The 16496-nt window shown below is 46.2% G+C and overlaps 1 protein-coding gene across 1 annotated transcript in view; it reads right to left on the minus strand.

Annotated features, from left to right (window-relative positions):
* The window catches only part of LOC118395557 (teneurin-3-like), a 797463-nt gene that overhangs the window by 176551 nt on the left and 604416 nt on the right, over window positions 1-16496 (minus strand). Inside the window, 1 exon segment of the mRNA XM_052464676.1 lies at window positions 15660-15884. Coding sequence (XP_052320636.1) covers window positions 15660-15884 — 225 coding nt within the window.

Raw genomic sequence — 16496 nt, forward strand, 5'->3', positions numbered from 1 at the left:
TTTCGGGAAAGGTTATTTGTCAACAACGCCAGCGAGCTGTCATGTTTCACCTTGTGATACTTCTACCGCTCTCTTTATCAACAGTAGGATTGAAGAGCGAGAGAGAGATATATAGAGGAAGAGAGAGCGAGAGAGAGTGAGATAGAGCGAGAGAGCATGGAGTTGGGGTGGAACTGAAAACAGCGGGACAGAGTGAGAGGGGGAGATATATATCTGACGGACCATCAATACAGAGAGACCTACTAGTGAGATGCACCATGTCTCTTCTGATATCTTCAATAAGGACGTGACATGCAAACAAATAACGACATCACCATGAAAGTGTATCGATTGATGGAGAATAGATATAACTGGTTCCCTTTCTTTGTGTTTCAATAGAGTAATATGCATTATTGACTTTTCAATTCATCCTGCCGTTCAATTACAAGACATGCCTCATTTGGTCGATGTCAGGTGTCAGTATGTCCAATGGCACTTAACTGGTCCAGACTCTGAAGAACATCAATTCACTGGTCCAGACTCTGAAGAACATCAATTCACTGGCCCAGACTCAGAAGCACATCAATTCACTGGCCCAGACTCAGAAGAACATCAATTCACTGGTCCAGACTCTGCATCGATTCACTGGCCCAGACTCTGAAGAACATCAATTCACTGGTCCAGACTCTGAAGAACATCAATTCACTGGCCCAGACTCAGAAGCACATCAATTCACTGGCCCAGACTCAGAAGAACATCAATTCACTGGTCCAGACTCTGCATCAATTCACTGGCCCAGACTCAGAAGAACATCAATTCACTGGTCCAGACTCTGAAGAACATCAATTCACTGGCCCAGACTCAGAAGAACATCAATTCACTGGTCCAGACTCTGCATCAATTCACTGGCCCAGACTCAGAAGAACATCAATTCACTGGTCCAGACTCTGAAGAACATCAATTCACTGGCCCAGACTCTGAAGAACATCACTTCACTGGTCCAGACTCTGAAGAACATCAGACTCTGAAGAACATCAAATCACTGGCCCAGACTCTGAAGAATATCAATTCACTGGTCCAGACTCTGAAGAACATCACTTCACTGGTCCAGACTCTGAAGAACATCACTTCACTGGCCCAGACTCTGAAGAACATCACTTCACTGGCCCAGACTCTGAAGAACATCACTTCACTGGCTCAGACTCTGAAGAACATCACTTCACTGGCCCAGACTCAGAAGAACATCAATTAACTGGTCTAGACTCTGAAGAACATCACTTCACTGGCCCAGACTCTGAAGAACATCACTTCACTGGCTCAGACTCTGAAGAACATCACTTCACTGGCCCAGACTCAGAAGAACATCAATTAACTGGTCTAGACTCAGAAGAACATCACTTCACTGGTCCAGACTCTATAGAACATCAATTCACTGGTCCAGACTCTGAAGAACATCAATTCACTGGCCCAGACTCAGAAGAACATCAATTAACTGGTCTAGACTCAGAAGAACATCACTTCACTGGTCCAGACTCTGAAGAACATCACTTCACTGGCCCAGACTCTGAAGAACATCACTTCACTGGCCCAGACTCTGAAGAACATCACTTCACTGGCCCAGACTCTATAGAACATCACTTCACTGGTCCAGACTCTGAAGAACATCACTTCACTGGTCCAGACTCTGAAGAACATCACTTCACTGGTCCAGACTCTGAAGAACATCACTTCACTGGTCCAGACTCTATAGAACATCACTTCACTGGTCCAGACTCTGAAGAACATCACTTCACTGGTCCAGACTCTATAGAACATCACTTCACTGGTCCAGACTCTGAAGAACATCACATCACTGGCCCAGACTCTATAGAACATCACTTCACTGGTCCAGACTCTGAAGAACATCACTTCACTGGTCCAGACTCTATAGAACATCACTTCACTGGCCCAGACTCTATAGAACATCACTTCACTGGTCCAGACTCTGAAGAACATCACTTCACTGGTCCAGACTCTATAGAACATCACTTCACTGGTCCAAACTCTATAGAACATCACTTCACTGGTCCAGACTCTATAGAACATCACTTCACTGGTCCAGACTCTGAAGAACATCACTTCACTGGTCCAGACTCTATAGAACATCACTTCACTGGCCCAGACTCTATAGAACATCACTTCACTGGTCCAGACTCTGAAGAACATCACTTCACTGGTCCAGACTCTATAGAACATCACTTCACTGGTCCAAACTCTATAGAACATCACTTCACTGGTCCAGACTCTGGAGAACATCACTTCACTGGTCCAGACTCTATAGAACATCACTTCACTGGTCCAGACTCTGAAGAACATCACTTCACTGGTCCAGACTCTATAGAACATCACTTCACTGGTCCAGACTCTGAAGAACATCACTTCACTGGCCCAGACTCTATAGAACATCACTTCACTGGTCCAGACTCTGAAGAACATCACTTACAGGCTGTTATCTCGGAGTCAGGATTATACACAGTATGACTTTCTATGCATTTGTTTTTCTGAATGAATGTTGTTCTTCAGAAACAGTGTTATTGTAATATTCAGCCAACTAAATGTAAGTGAGAACAATCAGTCTGAATGGGGGATTCTAGAGTGGACATGAACAAGAAATCTGGTCATTGTTTAGCTGGCTGGTTGGCTAGCTGGACAGATGGATGGATGGAGAGCGAGACAGAGAGAAAGAGGGAGGGAGGGAGAGAGACATTAAACACAGACCAGATTGCCCTGGCCAGACCAGACCCCGAGTGATCCCATCATTGGGTCCTGTCCACGGCTCCTCTTGGAAAGCTTTCACACTGTCATCCCAATCCCATCATGCATTGCCGCAAGCTTTGTTGTCCGCGCCAAGGCGCCGGCTGTGGGGTTAGGTGGCGAAGAGGGCGATAAGAGGGAGGGATGGAGAGAGCGATGGAGAGATTTTGAGTGAGCATGAGAAAGGGAGAGAGAGTTTTTGAGCGTGAGAGAAGGTGAGGGGGGTGATATACAAGTATGCGACCAAGAGAAAAAATGGAGAGAAAGGAGAAGAGAGACGAAGAACGCAAGGGGTTGGAGACGGACCACACAGCAGCCTGTGGTTGGCTGTAACCAGAAGAAGGCGTGAGAGGGGCCTTGGGCCTGCGTTGTGGTGCGTGAAGCTAATTTCACTTCCATCTGCTCCAGACAACAGGTCTAACCTTTAGCGACTGTCACCCAGGCGGAGAGCTCTTTGTTGGGCGTCGACAAGACGAGGCGTCCTCTCTGCCCGCCGACCCACACCAAATGGAGAACAAAGCTTATTTTGTAGAGAGCAGAGGAAGGCTTTGTGTGGGGTGGAGGATGACAGGTGTGTGTCGGTAAGAGGGAGTGTTTGCTCGTCATTTCTCCAAGAGAAGGCCAGTCAAGGTCAATCTGGTGTTGTTCCTTTCAATTTCCACACAGCTCGTGTACCCTTCAGTACCCTCACAGGCAACACACACACGCGCACACACACACACACACACACACACACACACACACACACACACACACACACACACACACACACACACACACACACATTCCCAGAGGCAGGCGGATATCAGGACATGACTAGGTGAAACTAGGTTAGTTAGGCAAGATATGGCCCAGTTACAAGAATCAAAGGTTTACCAATCCCATACAACATTAAACTATCCATCTAACAGTAGTATGGTATTGGGCCAGGAGGCTTTCCAGACCAGAACAAAACTCACGGCCCCATAGGCCTCTCCCACCGGACACAGCCTTTATCCCAGTAGTCTCCCCTGCTGTCATTCCACCCTGACCAGATGAAAGGAATAATCTGGTCATATCTCATATCTGACTCCGTCTCCAGCCCTCCGGCTCCTCAAACACTCCGCCCGGTCGCACCGCGCTGCTATTTATGAAAGATAAATATCAACGGGTTATGACATTTATCAGCCCAGGTGTCTATGATTTTACTCTGGGTACAAAGTGCTGCTTAAATATTGACCAACTCAGAGGGGAAATCATTAGAGTGGGATCAATGGAGCGCTAATGCTTGTGGAACCCCGTAGAGGGAGAGAAGAGGAGAAGAAGAAGGAGACGGTGGAAGGGAGACGTGAGACATGAGAAGTGAGACATGAGCGGTTACTAAACGGCCATCTCAGATGTTAAGATGAGCAAGACTGAGGCTGCGTCACAAATGGCACACCCTATTCCCTATATAGCGCACTACTTTTGACCGGAGCCCTATGGGCCCTGGTCAGAAGTACTGCACTACATAGGTTGCCATTTGGGAATCACGTTTCATCATTAATCCTGCCTGGGTGACTGATCTATATACTGGAGGGATGGAGAGATGGAAGGGAAAGAGAAACTGTGTAATTGCTTTAAAGGGGGGGGGGGGCAAGTGAAGGAGAGTCATCTTTCTTAAATGACGAATTTCCCGGACATAACATGTTGGAAGGGAGAGTTGAGGCTTTTAAGTGTGAGGTTGTACCTTCCAGTCAGATGTATGGCGGAATGATTTAGTGCAATGTCACTGGGAAAATGAAATATCTTGTTCTGTGGTAATTGCGTTGTGCGTTCATGTAACGTTTATACAGTGTAAGACTCGATCGCCGTGTAATAGCCTGGTTTACCCACTGACAGAGAAGAAGTAGGCGTAACCGGTGGGGTTTGGGTCTCAACCATTAGACCGAGAGGACATCCTCGAGGTCAAAGGGTGACATTTGGACATATAAGTCATGAGAGCGGGATTCCAAATAACCTCAGCTATGAAGACACACCATGAAATGGGATTCCATTCAATGATATTCACTGTTGACGTCACTATGCCCAAACAAACAAACAATATTCCTGGTTCGTACAAGCAGATTGCCATGGTTACTCCTGGTAGATTAAAGGGACACTTGATCTACATCCCCAGAGTCAGATGAACTTGTTTATACCATTTTTATGTCTCTGTGTCCAGTATAAAGGAAGTTAGAGGTAGTTTCACGAGTCAATGCTAACTAGCATTAGCGCAATGACTGGAAGTCTATGTGTATCTGCTAGCATGCTGAGACTACATATAAAAACCACGGTGAGACGAGTACTGCATTTCTCACGAGCGCCGGGCGGGCACATGCCACAGCGAGGATAGAGATTTAGTGGAAGCGCACATATCACATTTTACACAGGCATCCAGCACGGAGAGCTAACATCACAGGACGAGGACCCACTGAAGTGGAGCCCAGTAGACAGTGTAGTGTTGTTGGGCACAGCTCTGTTTGACCGTCCATTTGCATTCACAATGTGTGTCTGTGTGTGTGTGTGTGTGTGTGTGTGTGTGTGTGTGTGTGTGTGTGTGTGTGTGTGTGTGTGTGTGTGTGTGTGTGTGTGTGTGTGTGTGTGTGTGTGTGTGTGTGTGTGTGTGTGTGTGTGTGTGTGTGTGTGTGTGTGTGTGTGTGTGTGTGTGTGTGTGTGTGTGTGTGTGTGTGTGTGTGTGTGTGTGTGTGTGTGTGTGTGTGTGTGTGTGTGTGTGTGTGTGTGTGTGTGTGTGTGTGTGTGTGTGTGTGTGTGTGGAGGCTTCCATGACTGTTACAGCTCTGCCAGGTCCAAACAAAAGGGACATGATTGTAAAATGTTTACAAGGAAACATGCACAGATCTCCACTTGAAGCTACTGACACTGAAAACTCCCACAAACAAACGAATCATAGAGGCTGACGTGTATAAACAGAGCAACCGTGGAAAGGTTGTAACACAGAATCATCATGAATGTAAGAAACCTTATATTCATGTACACACGCACAAACGCGCGCGCGCACACACACGATGCATCTCTCCTCAGGTATTGTGGGACGGTGGCATCTATCTTTGTGACATGGGTGACATCCTGAGCCTGCAAAGTCAATGTTTGACCTTCTACTCTGTGTGCCATTTCACACGGAGGGGTCCTTTGACTCGGGGAAGGCAGCCAGGCAGACGGGCAGACAGACAGACACCACGGCGTGTTTTTCATTACTATCGGCTTTTGACTTTACAGAAGGCACTGAAGCAGACACCCTTGCCCTTACACACCCCGTACCGAGACAAGAGGAGAGAGGCGAGAGAGGAATCTATTTCGACTATCTTCCGAGTGACTGACACTCCTAACACAAGACGGAGAGAGCGAGGCCGATAGAGAGAGAGAGAGAGAGAGAGAGAGAGAGAGAGAGAGAGAGAGAGAGAGAGAGAGAAGGACAGAGCGAGAGTCATCGGACAAGGAGAGAGAGACCGAGATGGACAGAAAGAGAGGGAATAGGAAAGACAGACAAGACAGGCTGTAGCGTCTTCTGTGGGACGGTGCAGAGCCAGTCAGCCACGCGTGTGTTAGTTCTGGGGGCCTCTGGTAAATGTTATTGGAAATCCTGGGCTGTAAAATTGCTACTTTCATGCCTACTGCATCTGACAATAGCCATCAACAGTGAAGGGGAAATAGGGAGAGAGAGAGGGAGAGGGACATCTGACAATGGCGATCAACAGTGAAGGAGGGACGGATTGGGGGGGGAAGAGAGAGAGCTAGAGAGAGAGAGCTAGAGAGAGAGAGAGAGAGCGAGAGAGAGAGAGAGAGAGAGAGAGAGAGAGAGAGAGAGAGAGAGAGAGAGAGAGAGAGACAGAGAGAGAGAGAGAGAGAGAGAGAGAGAGAGAGAGAGAGAGAGAGAGAGAGAGAGAGAGAGAGAGAGAGAGAGAGAGAGAGAGAGAGAGAGAGAAAGGGAAGGGAGAGAGCTAGAGAGAGAGAGAGAGAGAGAGAGACAGAGAGAGAGAGAGACAGAGAGACAGAGAGAGACAGAGAGAGAGCAGAGAGAGAGAGAGAGAGAGAGAGAGCTAGAGAGAGAGAGAGAGAGACAGAGAGAGAGAGAGAGACAGAGAGAGAGACAGAGAGAGACAGAGAGAGAGAGAGAGACAGAGAGAGAGAGAGAGAGAGAGAGAGAGCGAGAGAGAGAGAGAGAGAGAGAGAGAGAGAGAGAGAGAGAGAGAGAGAGAGAGAGAGAGAGCTAGAGAGGAAGGGAAGGTCAGGGCCTGTACCGGTCTGTTGCAGGAGGTGTTGACTGGTGCGTGGACTGGTGATCTCCACTGAGCCCTTTAGCGCGTCATTGAATAAGGTCCATGTCAGAGGAGGGCAAACCCAGACAAAAGAATAATCACATGCTTCGTAAACAACAGGTGTAGACCAACAGTGAAATGCTCACTTACAGGCCCTTCCCAACAATGCAGAGAGAAATAAAATAGAGAAATAATAGAAAAGTAAACATGTAATAATACAAGTAATAATAAATACACAATGAGTAATGATGATGACATAAAACCCTGGTGTGAGGGTAAGTCTAGATGGAAAAGCACCAGAAAAGTAGTTATTCTCTCCTCTTCAGCTTCACAGACGAGAACACTTGAGGGTTGTTGTGGTGCTGTATAAGACTGAGGCTAGCGGTGTGAAGGAGAGGGAGAGACCTGGGGCCTGTGTAAATGGGTCACCCACTGTGACCTTCCGGCTGCCCATTAGCACAAACAGCCCTCCTCTCCAGTCCCCCACAAGCCTCCTCCCTGTTTCATCCATTCTTTCTCCCTTTCTCTTCAGTATGGAAGACTGGAGTCTTCACGCTGACCCTCTCTCAACTCCCTCCTTCCCTCTCTCTTGGTCTCTCGCTCCCTTTCTCTCTCTATTCATTCACACTGAGTACTTCTGTGCACAGAGCTCTCTGTTTTTCTGTTTTCATAGTAGTTCTTCACCCTTTGCTGGCTCTGAGTCTCCAGCATTCTGTCCATTCTCTCTGATTGTCCTGCCTGTGCTTCTATTCAAGCCCATCTATCAATGGCTTTGTCTCAATAGTTTCTCAAATAGCATCTATTCTTCGGGCACTTACAGTGAAAGGAGCACATTTTTTAGTGCAAAAGATAGCTTGGCCTAGTTTTTTCAGCCGATGTATAAGAGGACTGAGACTGTAGACTGACCATTTCTCTCTGTGTGAGAGGCCTGAGACTGTAGACTGACCCTTTCTCTCTGTGTGAGAGGCCTGAGACTGTAGACTGACCCTTTCTGTCTGTGTGAGAGGCCTGAGACTGTAGACTGACCCTTTCTCTCTGTGTAAGAGGCCTGAGACTGTAGACTGACCATTTCTCTCTCTGCAAACCCTTCATCTCTCCTTTTCTGGCCCACCAAGTATTTAGTATAGGTGGCTGGAGACTGTAGGCTTCCAAACTGACCCTATCTCTCTCTGCCTTTTTTCTTCTATAATTTCCTCTCCCCCTCTCATTCCCTTCCTCCCTCTCCCCCTCTCTCCGCTCATCCAGTTTCAGGCCAGGTCTCAGAGGAGGAGCAGAGTGGACTGGACCTGGGCGCCGGCGAGCCTGTTTGCTTTACTAAGTGATCCCAGTCACTGAGAAGAGGAGATGGTTATGGAAGATTGACATGAAGACACTGGAACCAACTCTCTGACTCTCTCTCTGTGTCTCTCTTCCTCTCTCTGTCTCCATCTTTCTCTTCCCCACTCTCTCTCTCTCTCTCTCATTATCCCTGTCGACGATGGCTCCCAGAGCTAAAAGTCCTCACGGCGTCTTTCTCCCCCCAGGTATGGTGTCTTGTTAAAACGTCTTCCGTTTAGACATCGATTGAGGCTCGCGCCTACGAAAATTGCCTACTTAAAAAACGTAAAGTGGCGACAAAGTATTTTTTCCCTCATGAAGCTTTACTTTCAGCCTTTCAGTCAGTCTCTAGCTGTCAATGGGGAACGGGGATGGCGTCTCTGGTTGTCTTCTGAAGGCTTGGGCGTCTGGGGTTGGAAGTATTGTGTGTGTGTGTGTGTGTTGGGGTCTAGACGGCTCTGCTACTCTGCTGTAGGTCCAGATGACTATCAGATGGTTCAACCGCTCTATATGAAAGATCCGAGAGGGGAGAGGAGAAGCTCTGAGGGGACGTGGATCATAGAAGATCTCACTTCCTTATGTTCGACTGGCTCTGATTAGATTTTAACGGTCATGAAGGCCGTGGATATGGCTGTGTATATAGTGTGGAAATGAAGTTTCCTCTGTCGGTAATAAACATAGTATAAATTTAGAGGGGATGGTGGACAGTGTGGTTAGCTTTGTGTGTGTGTGTGTTTGTGTGTTGGATAGCTGTCTGTTGGGGATTATGATGAGAGGGAGCTTCATAATTAACCTCATAGCTTAAGTCAATAAATTGAGCCATCAAAGACAAAACGTTAAGTAAAGACGTATGAGAACATGACTAGATCAGATAAACATGACAAAATGGACTCTTCTACAGATAAACATGACAAAATGGACTCTTCTACAGATAAACATGACAAAATGGACTCTTCTACAGATAAACATGACAAAATGGACTCTTCTACAGATAAACATGACAAAATGGACTCTTCTACAGATAAACATGACAAAATGGACTCTTCTACAGATAAACATGACAAAATGGACTCTTCTACACATAAACATGACAAAATGGACTCTTCTACAGATAAACATGACAAAATGGACTCTTCTACAGATAAACATGACAAAATGGACTCTTCTACACATAAACATGGCAAAATGGACTCTTCTACAGATAAACATGACAAAATGGACTCTTCTACAGATAAACATGACAAAATGGACTCTTCTACAGATAAACATGACAAAATGGACTCTTCTACAGATAAACATGACAAAATGGACTCTTCTACAGATAAACATGACAAAATGGACTCTTCTACAGATAAACATGCCAAAATGGAGTCTTCAACACAAACATTCCAAAATGTAATCTTCTACAGATAAATATGTTCAAAGATATTTTAAGTTCTGCCTATAAATGGCTTATAAACAAGACCGTTTTCTAACTGTTTAATTAAGTACATTCATATGTGTATAAACAGCTTTACTTGAGCACTCCTCAAAAACCCTGCGTCCTCAAAAACCCTGCACTCCTCAAAAACCCTGCGTCCTCAAAAACCCTGCACTCCTCAAAAACCCTAAACCTTCATTTCAACTTTAACCCCAACAACATTGGGGGGGCCATTACCAGACTAAATCTACACCACATGTCAAACAATGGTCATAACAGACAGAAATGCTAAAACAACAGACACACAGTTCAGACAGAGGTTTCAACCGCATGACAGGGAGAGAGGACATATAGACTAGCTAGAATGGGAAAACTAAATATACACTGCTCAAAAAAATAAAGGGAACACTAAAATAACACATCCTAGATCTGAATGAATGAAATATTCTTATTAAATACTTTTTTCTTTACATAGTTGAATGTGCTGACAACAAAATCACACAAAAATGATCAATGGAAATCAAATTTATCAACCCATGGAGGCCTGGATTTGGAGTCACACTCAAAATGAAAGTGGAAAACCACACTACAGGCTGATCCAACTTTGATGTAATGTCCTTAAAACAAGTCCAAATGAGGCTCAGTAGTGTGTGTGGCCTCCACGTGCCTGTATGACCTCCCTACAACGCCTGGGCATGCTCCTGATGAGGTGGCAGATGGTCTCCTGAGGGATCTCCTCCCAGACCTGGACTAAAGCATCCGCCAACTCCTGGACAGTCTCTGGTGCAATGGAGCGAGACATGATGTCCCAGATGTGCTCAATTCGATTCAAGTCTGGGGAACGGGCGGGCCAGTCCATAGCATCAATGCCTTCCTCTTGCAGGAACTGCTGACACACTCCAGCCACATGAGGTCTAGCATTGTCTTGCATTAGGAGGAACCCAGGGCCAACCGCACCAGCATATGGTCTCACAAGGGGTCTGAGGATCTCATCTCGGTACCTAATGGCAGTCAGGCTACCTCTGGCTAGCACATGGAGGGCTGTGCAGCCCCCCAAAGAAATGCCACCCCACACCATGACTGACCCACCACCAAACCGGTCATGCTGGAGGATGTTGCAGGCAGCAGACCGTTCTCCACGGCGTCTCCAGACTCTGTCACGTCTGTCACATGTGCTCAGTGTGAACCTGCTTTCATCTGTGAAGAGTACAGGGTGCCAGTGGCGAATTTGCCAATCTTGGTGTTCTCTGGCAAATGCCAAACGTCCTGCAGGGTGTTGGGTTGTAAGCACAACCCCCACCTGTGGACCTCGGACCCTCATACCACCCTCATGGAGTCTGTTTCTGACCGTTTGAGTAGACACATGCACATTTGTGACCTGCTGGAGGTCATTTTGCAGGGCTCTGGCAGTGCTCCTCCTGCTCCTCCTTGCACAAATGCGAAGGTAGCGGTCCAGCTGCTGGGTTGTTGCCCTCCTACGGCCTCCTCCACGTTTCCTGATGTACTGGCTTGTCTCCTGGTAGCTGCTCCATGCTCTGGACACTACGCTGACAGACACAGCAAACCTTCTTGCCACAGCTGGCATTGATGTGCCATCCTGGATGAGCTGCACTATCTGAGTCACTTGTGTGGGTTGTAGACTCCGTCTCATGCTACCACTAGAGTGAAAGCCAGCATTCAAAAGTGACCAAAACATCAGCCAGGAAGTATAGGAACTGAGAAGTGGTCTGTGGTCACCACCTGCAGAACCACTCCTTTATTGGGGGTGTCTTGCTAATTGCCTATAATTTCCACCTGTTGTCTATTCCATTTGCACAACAGCATGTGACATTTATTGTCAATCAGTGTTGCTTCCTAAGTGGACAGTTTGATTTCACAGAAGTGTGATTGACTTGGAGTTACATTGTGTTGTTTAAGTGTTCCCTTTATTTTTTTGAGCAGTGTATTAAACTTCTCTATAAGAGTCTGTCTGGCTATCAATCAGACTAACTAGAAAAAACTGGAAGATCTGGGAATTTTCATAAGTACACATTGTGAATAATGAAACGTTCTGTTGTCAGTAAAGATAGTAAATGTTGTGATAGTAGATAGAGAGAACGTCACAACAATTACAAGATGTTGTGAGAACATTATACAGTAAAGAGAGGGAACGTTGTGCAGTAAAGAGAGGGAGCGTTGTGCAGTAAAGAGAGGGAACGTTGTGCAGTAAAGAGAGGGAACGTTGTGCAGTAAAGAGAGGGAACGTTGTGCAGTAAAGAGAGGGAACGTTGTGCAGTAAAGAGAGGGAACGTTGTGCAGTAAAGAGAGGGAACGTTGTGCAGTAAAGAGAGGGAACGTTGTGCAGTAAAGAGAAGGAACGTTGTGCAGTAAAGAGAATGAATGTTGTGCAGTAAAGAGAAGGAACGTTGTGCAGTAAAGAGAGGAACGTTGTGCAGTAAAGAGAGGGAACGTTGTGCAGTAAAGAGAGGAACGTTGTGCAGTAAAGAGAGGAACGTTGTGCAGTAAAGAGAGGGAACGTTGTGCAGTAAAGAGGGAACGTTGTGCAGTAAAGAGAGGAACGTTGTGCAGTAAAGAGAAGGAACGTTGTGCAGTAAAGAGAGGGAACGTTGTGCAGTAAAGAGAGGGAACGTTGTGCAGTAAAGAGAATGAATGTTGTGTAGTAAAGAGAGGGAACGTTGTGCAGCAAAGAGAAGGAATGTTGTGCAGTAAAGAGAGGGAACGTTGTGCAGTAAAGAGAGGGAACGTTGTGCAGTAAAGAGAGGGAACGTTGTGCAGTAAAGAGAGGGAACGTTGTGCAGTAAAGAGAATGAATGTTGTGTAGTAATGAGAGGGAACGTTGTGCAGTAAAGAGAAGGAACGTTGTGCAGTAAAGAGAGGGAACGTTGTGCAGTAAAGAGAGGGAACGTTGTGCAGTAAAGAGAGGGAACGTTGTGCAGTAATGAGAGGGAACGTTGTGCAGTAAAGAGATGGAACGTTGTGCAGTAAAGAGAAGGAACGTTGTGCAGTAAAGAGAAGGAACGTTGTGCAGTAAAGAGAGGGAGCGTTGCAGTAAAGAGAGGAACGTTGTGCAGTAAAGAGAAGGAACGTTGTGCAGTAAAGAGAGGGAACGTTGTGCAGTAAAGAGAAGGAACGTTGTGCAGTAAAGAGAAGGAACGTTGTGCAGTAAAGAGAAGGAACGTTGTGCAGTAAAGAGAAGGAACGTTGTGCAGTAAAGAGAAGGAACGTTGTGCAGTAAAGAGAGGGAACGTTGTGCAGTAAAGAGAGGGAACGTTGTGCAGTAAAGAGAAGGAACGTTGTGCAGTAAAGAGAGGGAACGTTGTGCAGTAAAGAGAAGGAACGTTGTGCAGTAAAGAGAGGGAACGTTGTGCAGTAAAGAGAGGGAACGTTGTGCAGTAAAGAGAAGGAACGTTGTGCAGTAAAGAGAAGGAACGTTGTGCAGTAAAGAGAAGGAACGTTGTGCAGTAAAGAGAAGGAACGTTGTGCAGTAAAGAGAGGGAGGTTGTGCAGTAAAGAGAGGGAGCGTTGTGCAGTAAAGAGAAGGAACGTGTGCAGTAAAGAGAGGAACGTTGTGCAGTAAAGAGAGAAACGTTGTGCAGTAAAGAGAGGGAACGTTGTGCAGTAAAGAGAAGGAACGTTGTGCAGTAAAGAGAGGGAACGTTGTGCAGTAAAGAGAAGGAACGTTGTGCAGTAAAGAGAGGGAACGTTGTGCAGTAAAGAGAGGGAACGTTGTGCAGTAAAGAGAGGGAACGTTGTGCAGTAAAGAGAGGGAACGTTGTGCAGTAAAGAGAGGGAACGTTGTGCAGTAAAGAGAGGGAACGTTGTGCAGTAAAGAGAGGGAACGTTGTGCAGTAAAGAGAAGGAACGTTGTGCAGTAAAGAGAGGGAACGTTGTGCAGTAAAGAGAGGGAACGTTGTGCAGTAAAGAGAGGGAACGTTGTGCAGTAAAGAGAAGGAACGTTGTGTAGTAAAGAGAGGGAACGTTGTGCAGTAAAGAGAAGGAACGTTGTGCAGTAAAGAGAGGGAACGTTGTGCAGTAAAGAGAAGGAACGTTGTGCAGTAAAGAGAGGGAACGTTGTGCAGTAAAGAGAGGGAACGTTGTGCAGTAAAGAGAAGGAACGTTGTGCAGTAAAGAGAGGAACGTTGTGCAGTAAAGAGAGGGAACGTTGTGCAGTAAAGAGAGGGAACGTTGTGCAGTAAAGAGAAGAAACGTTGTGCAGTAAAGAGAGGAACGTTGTGCAGTAAAGAGAAGGAACGTTGTGCAGTAAAGAGAGGAACGTTGTGCAGTAAAGAGAGGGAGCGTTGTGCAGTAAAGAGAAGGAACGTTGTGCAGTAAAGAGAGGGAACGTTGTGCAGTAAAGAGAGGAGCGTTGTGCAGTAAAGAGAGGGAACGTTGTGCAGTAAAGAGAGGAACGTTGTGCAGTAAAGAGAAGGAACGTTGTGCAGTAAAGAGAGGAACGTTGTGCAGTAAAGAGAAGGAACGTTGTGCAGTAAAGAGAGGGAACGTTGTGCAGTAAAGAGAAGGAACGTTGTGCAGTAAAGAGAAGGAACGTTGTGCAGTAAAGAGAGGGAGCGTTGTGCAGTAAAGAGAGGGAACGTTGTGCAGTAATGAGAGGGAACGTTGTGCAGTAAAGAGAAGGAACGTTGTGCAGTAAAGAGAGGGAGCGTTGTGCAGTAAAGAGAGGGAACGTTGTGCAGTAAAGAGAGGAACGTTGTGCAGTAAAGAGAAGGAACGTTGTGCAGTAAAGAGAAGGAATGTTGTGCAGTAAAGAGAAGGAACGTTGTGCAGTAAAGAGAATGAATGTTGTGCAGTAAAGAGAATGAATGTTGTGCAGTAAAGAGAAGGAACGTTGTGCAGTAAAGAGAGGGAACGTTGTGCAGTAAAGAGAAGGAACGTTGTGCAGTAAAGAGAAGGAACGTTGTGCAGTAAAGAGAAGGAACGTTGTGCAGTAAAGAGAGGGAACGTTGTGCAGTAAAGAGAGGGAACGTTGTGCAGTAAAGAGAGGGAACGTTGTGCAGTAAAGAGAAGGAACGTTGTGCAGTAAAGAGAGGGAACGTTGTGCAGTAAAGAGAGGAACGTTGTGCAGTAAAGAGAGGGAACGTTGTGCAGTAAAGAGAGGGAACGTTGTGCAGTAAAGAGAGGGAACGTTGTGCAGTAAAGAGAGGGAACGTTGTGCAGTAAAGAGAGGGAACGTTGTGCAGTAAAGAGAAGGAATGTTGTGCAGTAAAGAGAGGGAACGTTGTGCAGTAAAGAGAGGGAACGTTGTGCAGTAATGAGAGGGAACGTTGTGCAGTAAAGAGAGGGAACGTTGTGCAGTAAAGAGAGGGAACGTTGTGCAGTAAAGAGAGGGAATGTTGTGCAGTAAAGAGAGGGAACGTTGTGCAGTAAAGAGAGGGAACGTTGTGCAGTAAAGAGAAGGAATGTTGTGCAGTAAATAGAGGGAACGTTGTGCAGTAAATAGAGGGAACGTTGTGCAGTAAAGAGAGGGAACGTTGTGCAGTAAAGAGAGGGAACGTTGTGCAGTAAAGAGAATGAATGTTGTGTAGTAATGAGAGGGAACGTTGTGCAGCAAAGAGAATGAATGTTGTGCAGTAATGAGAGGGAACGTTGTGCAGTAAATAGAGGGAACGTTGTGCAGTAAAGAGAGGGAACGTTGTGCAGTAAAGAGAGGGAACATTGTGAGGATTTTGTGCACATTGTGGGAATGGTATAGAGCACAGATAGAGAACGTTGTGAGAACATCGTCGGGACCTTGTGCCTTACCAGTACAGGACATTTTGAGAACATTATATACTAAAAAGAGAGAAGGTTGTGGGAACGTTGTGCAGCAAAGGGAGAAAAGGTTGTGAGAACATCATAGGGACGTTGAGCCTTACCATTACAGTCGAGGCCGTGGTGGCTGTGAGCTGTGACCTGCGTTACAGGTAAGTACAGCGTGGCTGTGTACTCTTCCTCGTCCTCGTCCGACTCATGGACCGCCGGATGGGCGCTGGCGCTACTTAGCAACGAGCTCTGGTTGTCATGGAGATTGGGTGATGGTGGTTGCGAGTGTGAATGGTCAGTAACTGATGGGCTGGGTAGAGAGGATGGCATGGGAGAACCTAAAGAAAAGAATTAAACCACCCATAAACAAAAATAAACAAACAAACAACACAAAATGAAACTATGGCAACAGAACATACAGATTTTGCTAGTAGAAATCATACTGACATAGAAAGTGATAATGGGACATTCTGACACTTGGTCTGTCAGTCAATAACCTTGGCATTATTGCGTCTGTATTCACTAGATTGTGCATGTTCCTCTGACATACATAACTTGGAGACCGTGGCCATTTCAACCAACTAGCTAGTCATGGTTATCACACATTTCCAACTGACCACAAACACCCTCTTCCAAGACACCACACACATACAGAAATACACTGACACATTCATACAACGCCAACTGGTTTCCAAGAATGTGTTAAGTGTGTCTCACACACACACACACACACACACACACACACACACACACACACACACACACACACACACACACACACACACACACACACACACACACACACACACACACACACACACACACACATCTTGGTTTGAAAGGTAATGATAGCATGTTGTTCTTCTCTGACTCTCCACACACAATGCCTTCATCACAGATACAGAGTAGCAATGGCTGCACAATGCAGAGACAACAACACTCCTGGAGTG

The sequence above is a fragment of the Oncorhynchus keta genome, chromosome 16 (genome assembly GCF_023373465.1).
Source record: "Oncorhynchus keta strain PuntledgeMale-10-30-2019 chromosome 16, Oket_V2, whole genome shotgun sequence".
In the NCBI taxonomy this organism is placed as follows: Eukaryota; Metazoa; Chordata; class Actinopteri; order Salmoniformes; family Salmonidae; genus Oncorhynchus; species Oncorhynchus keta.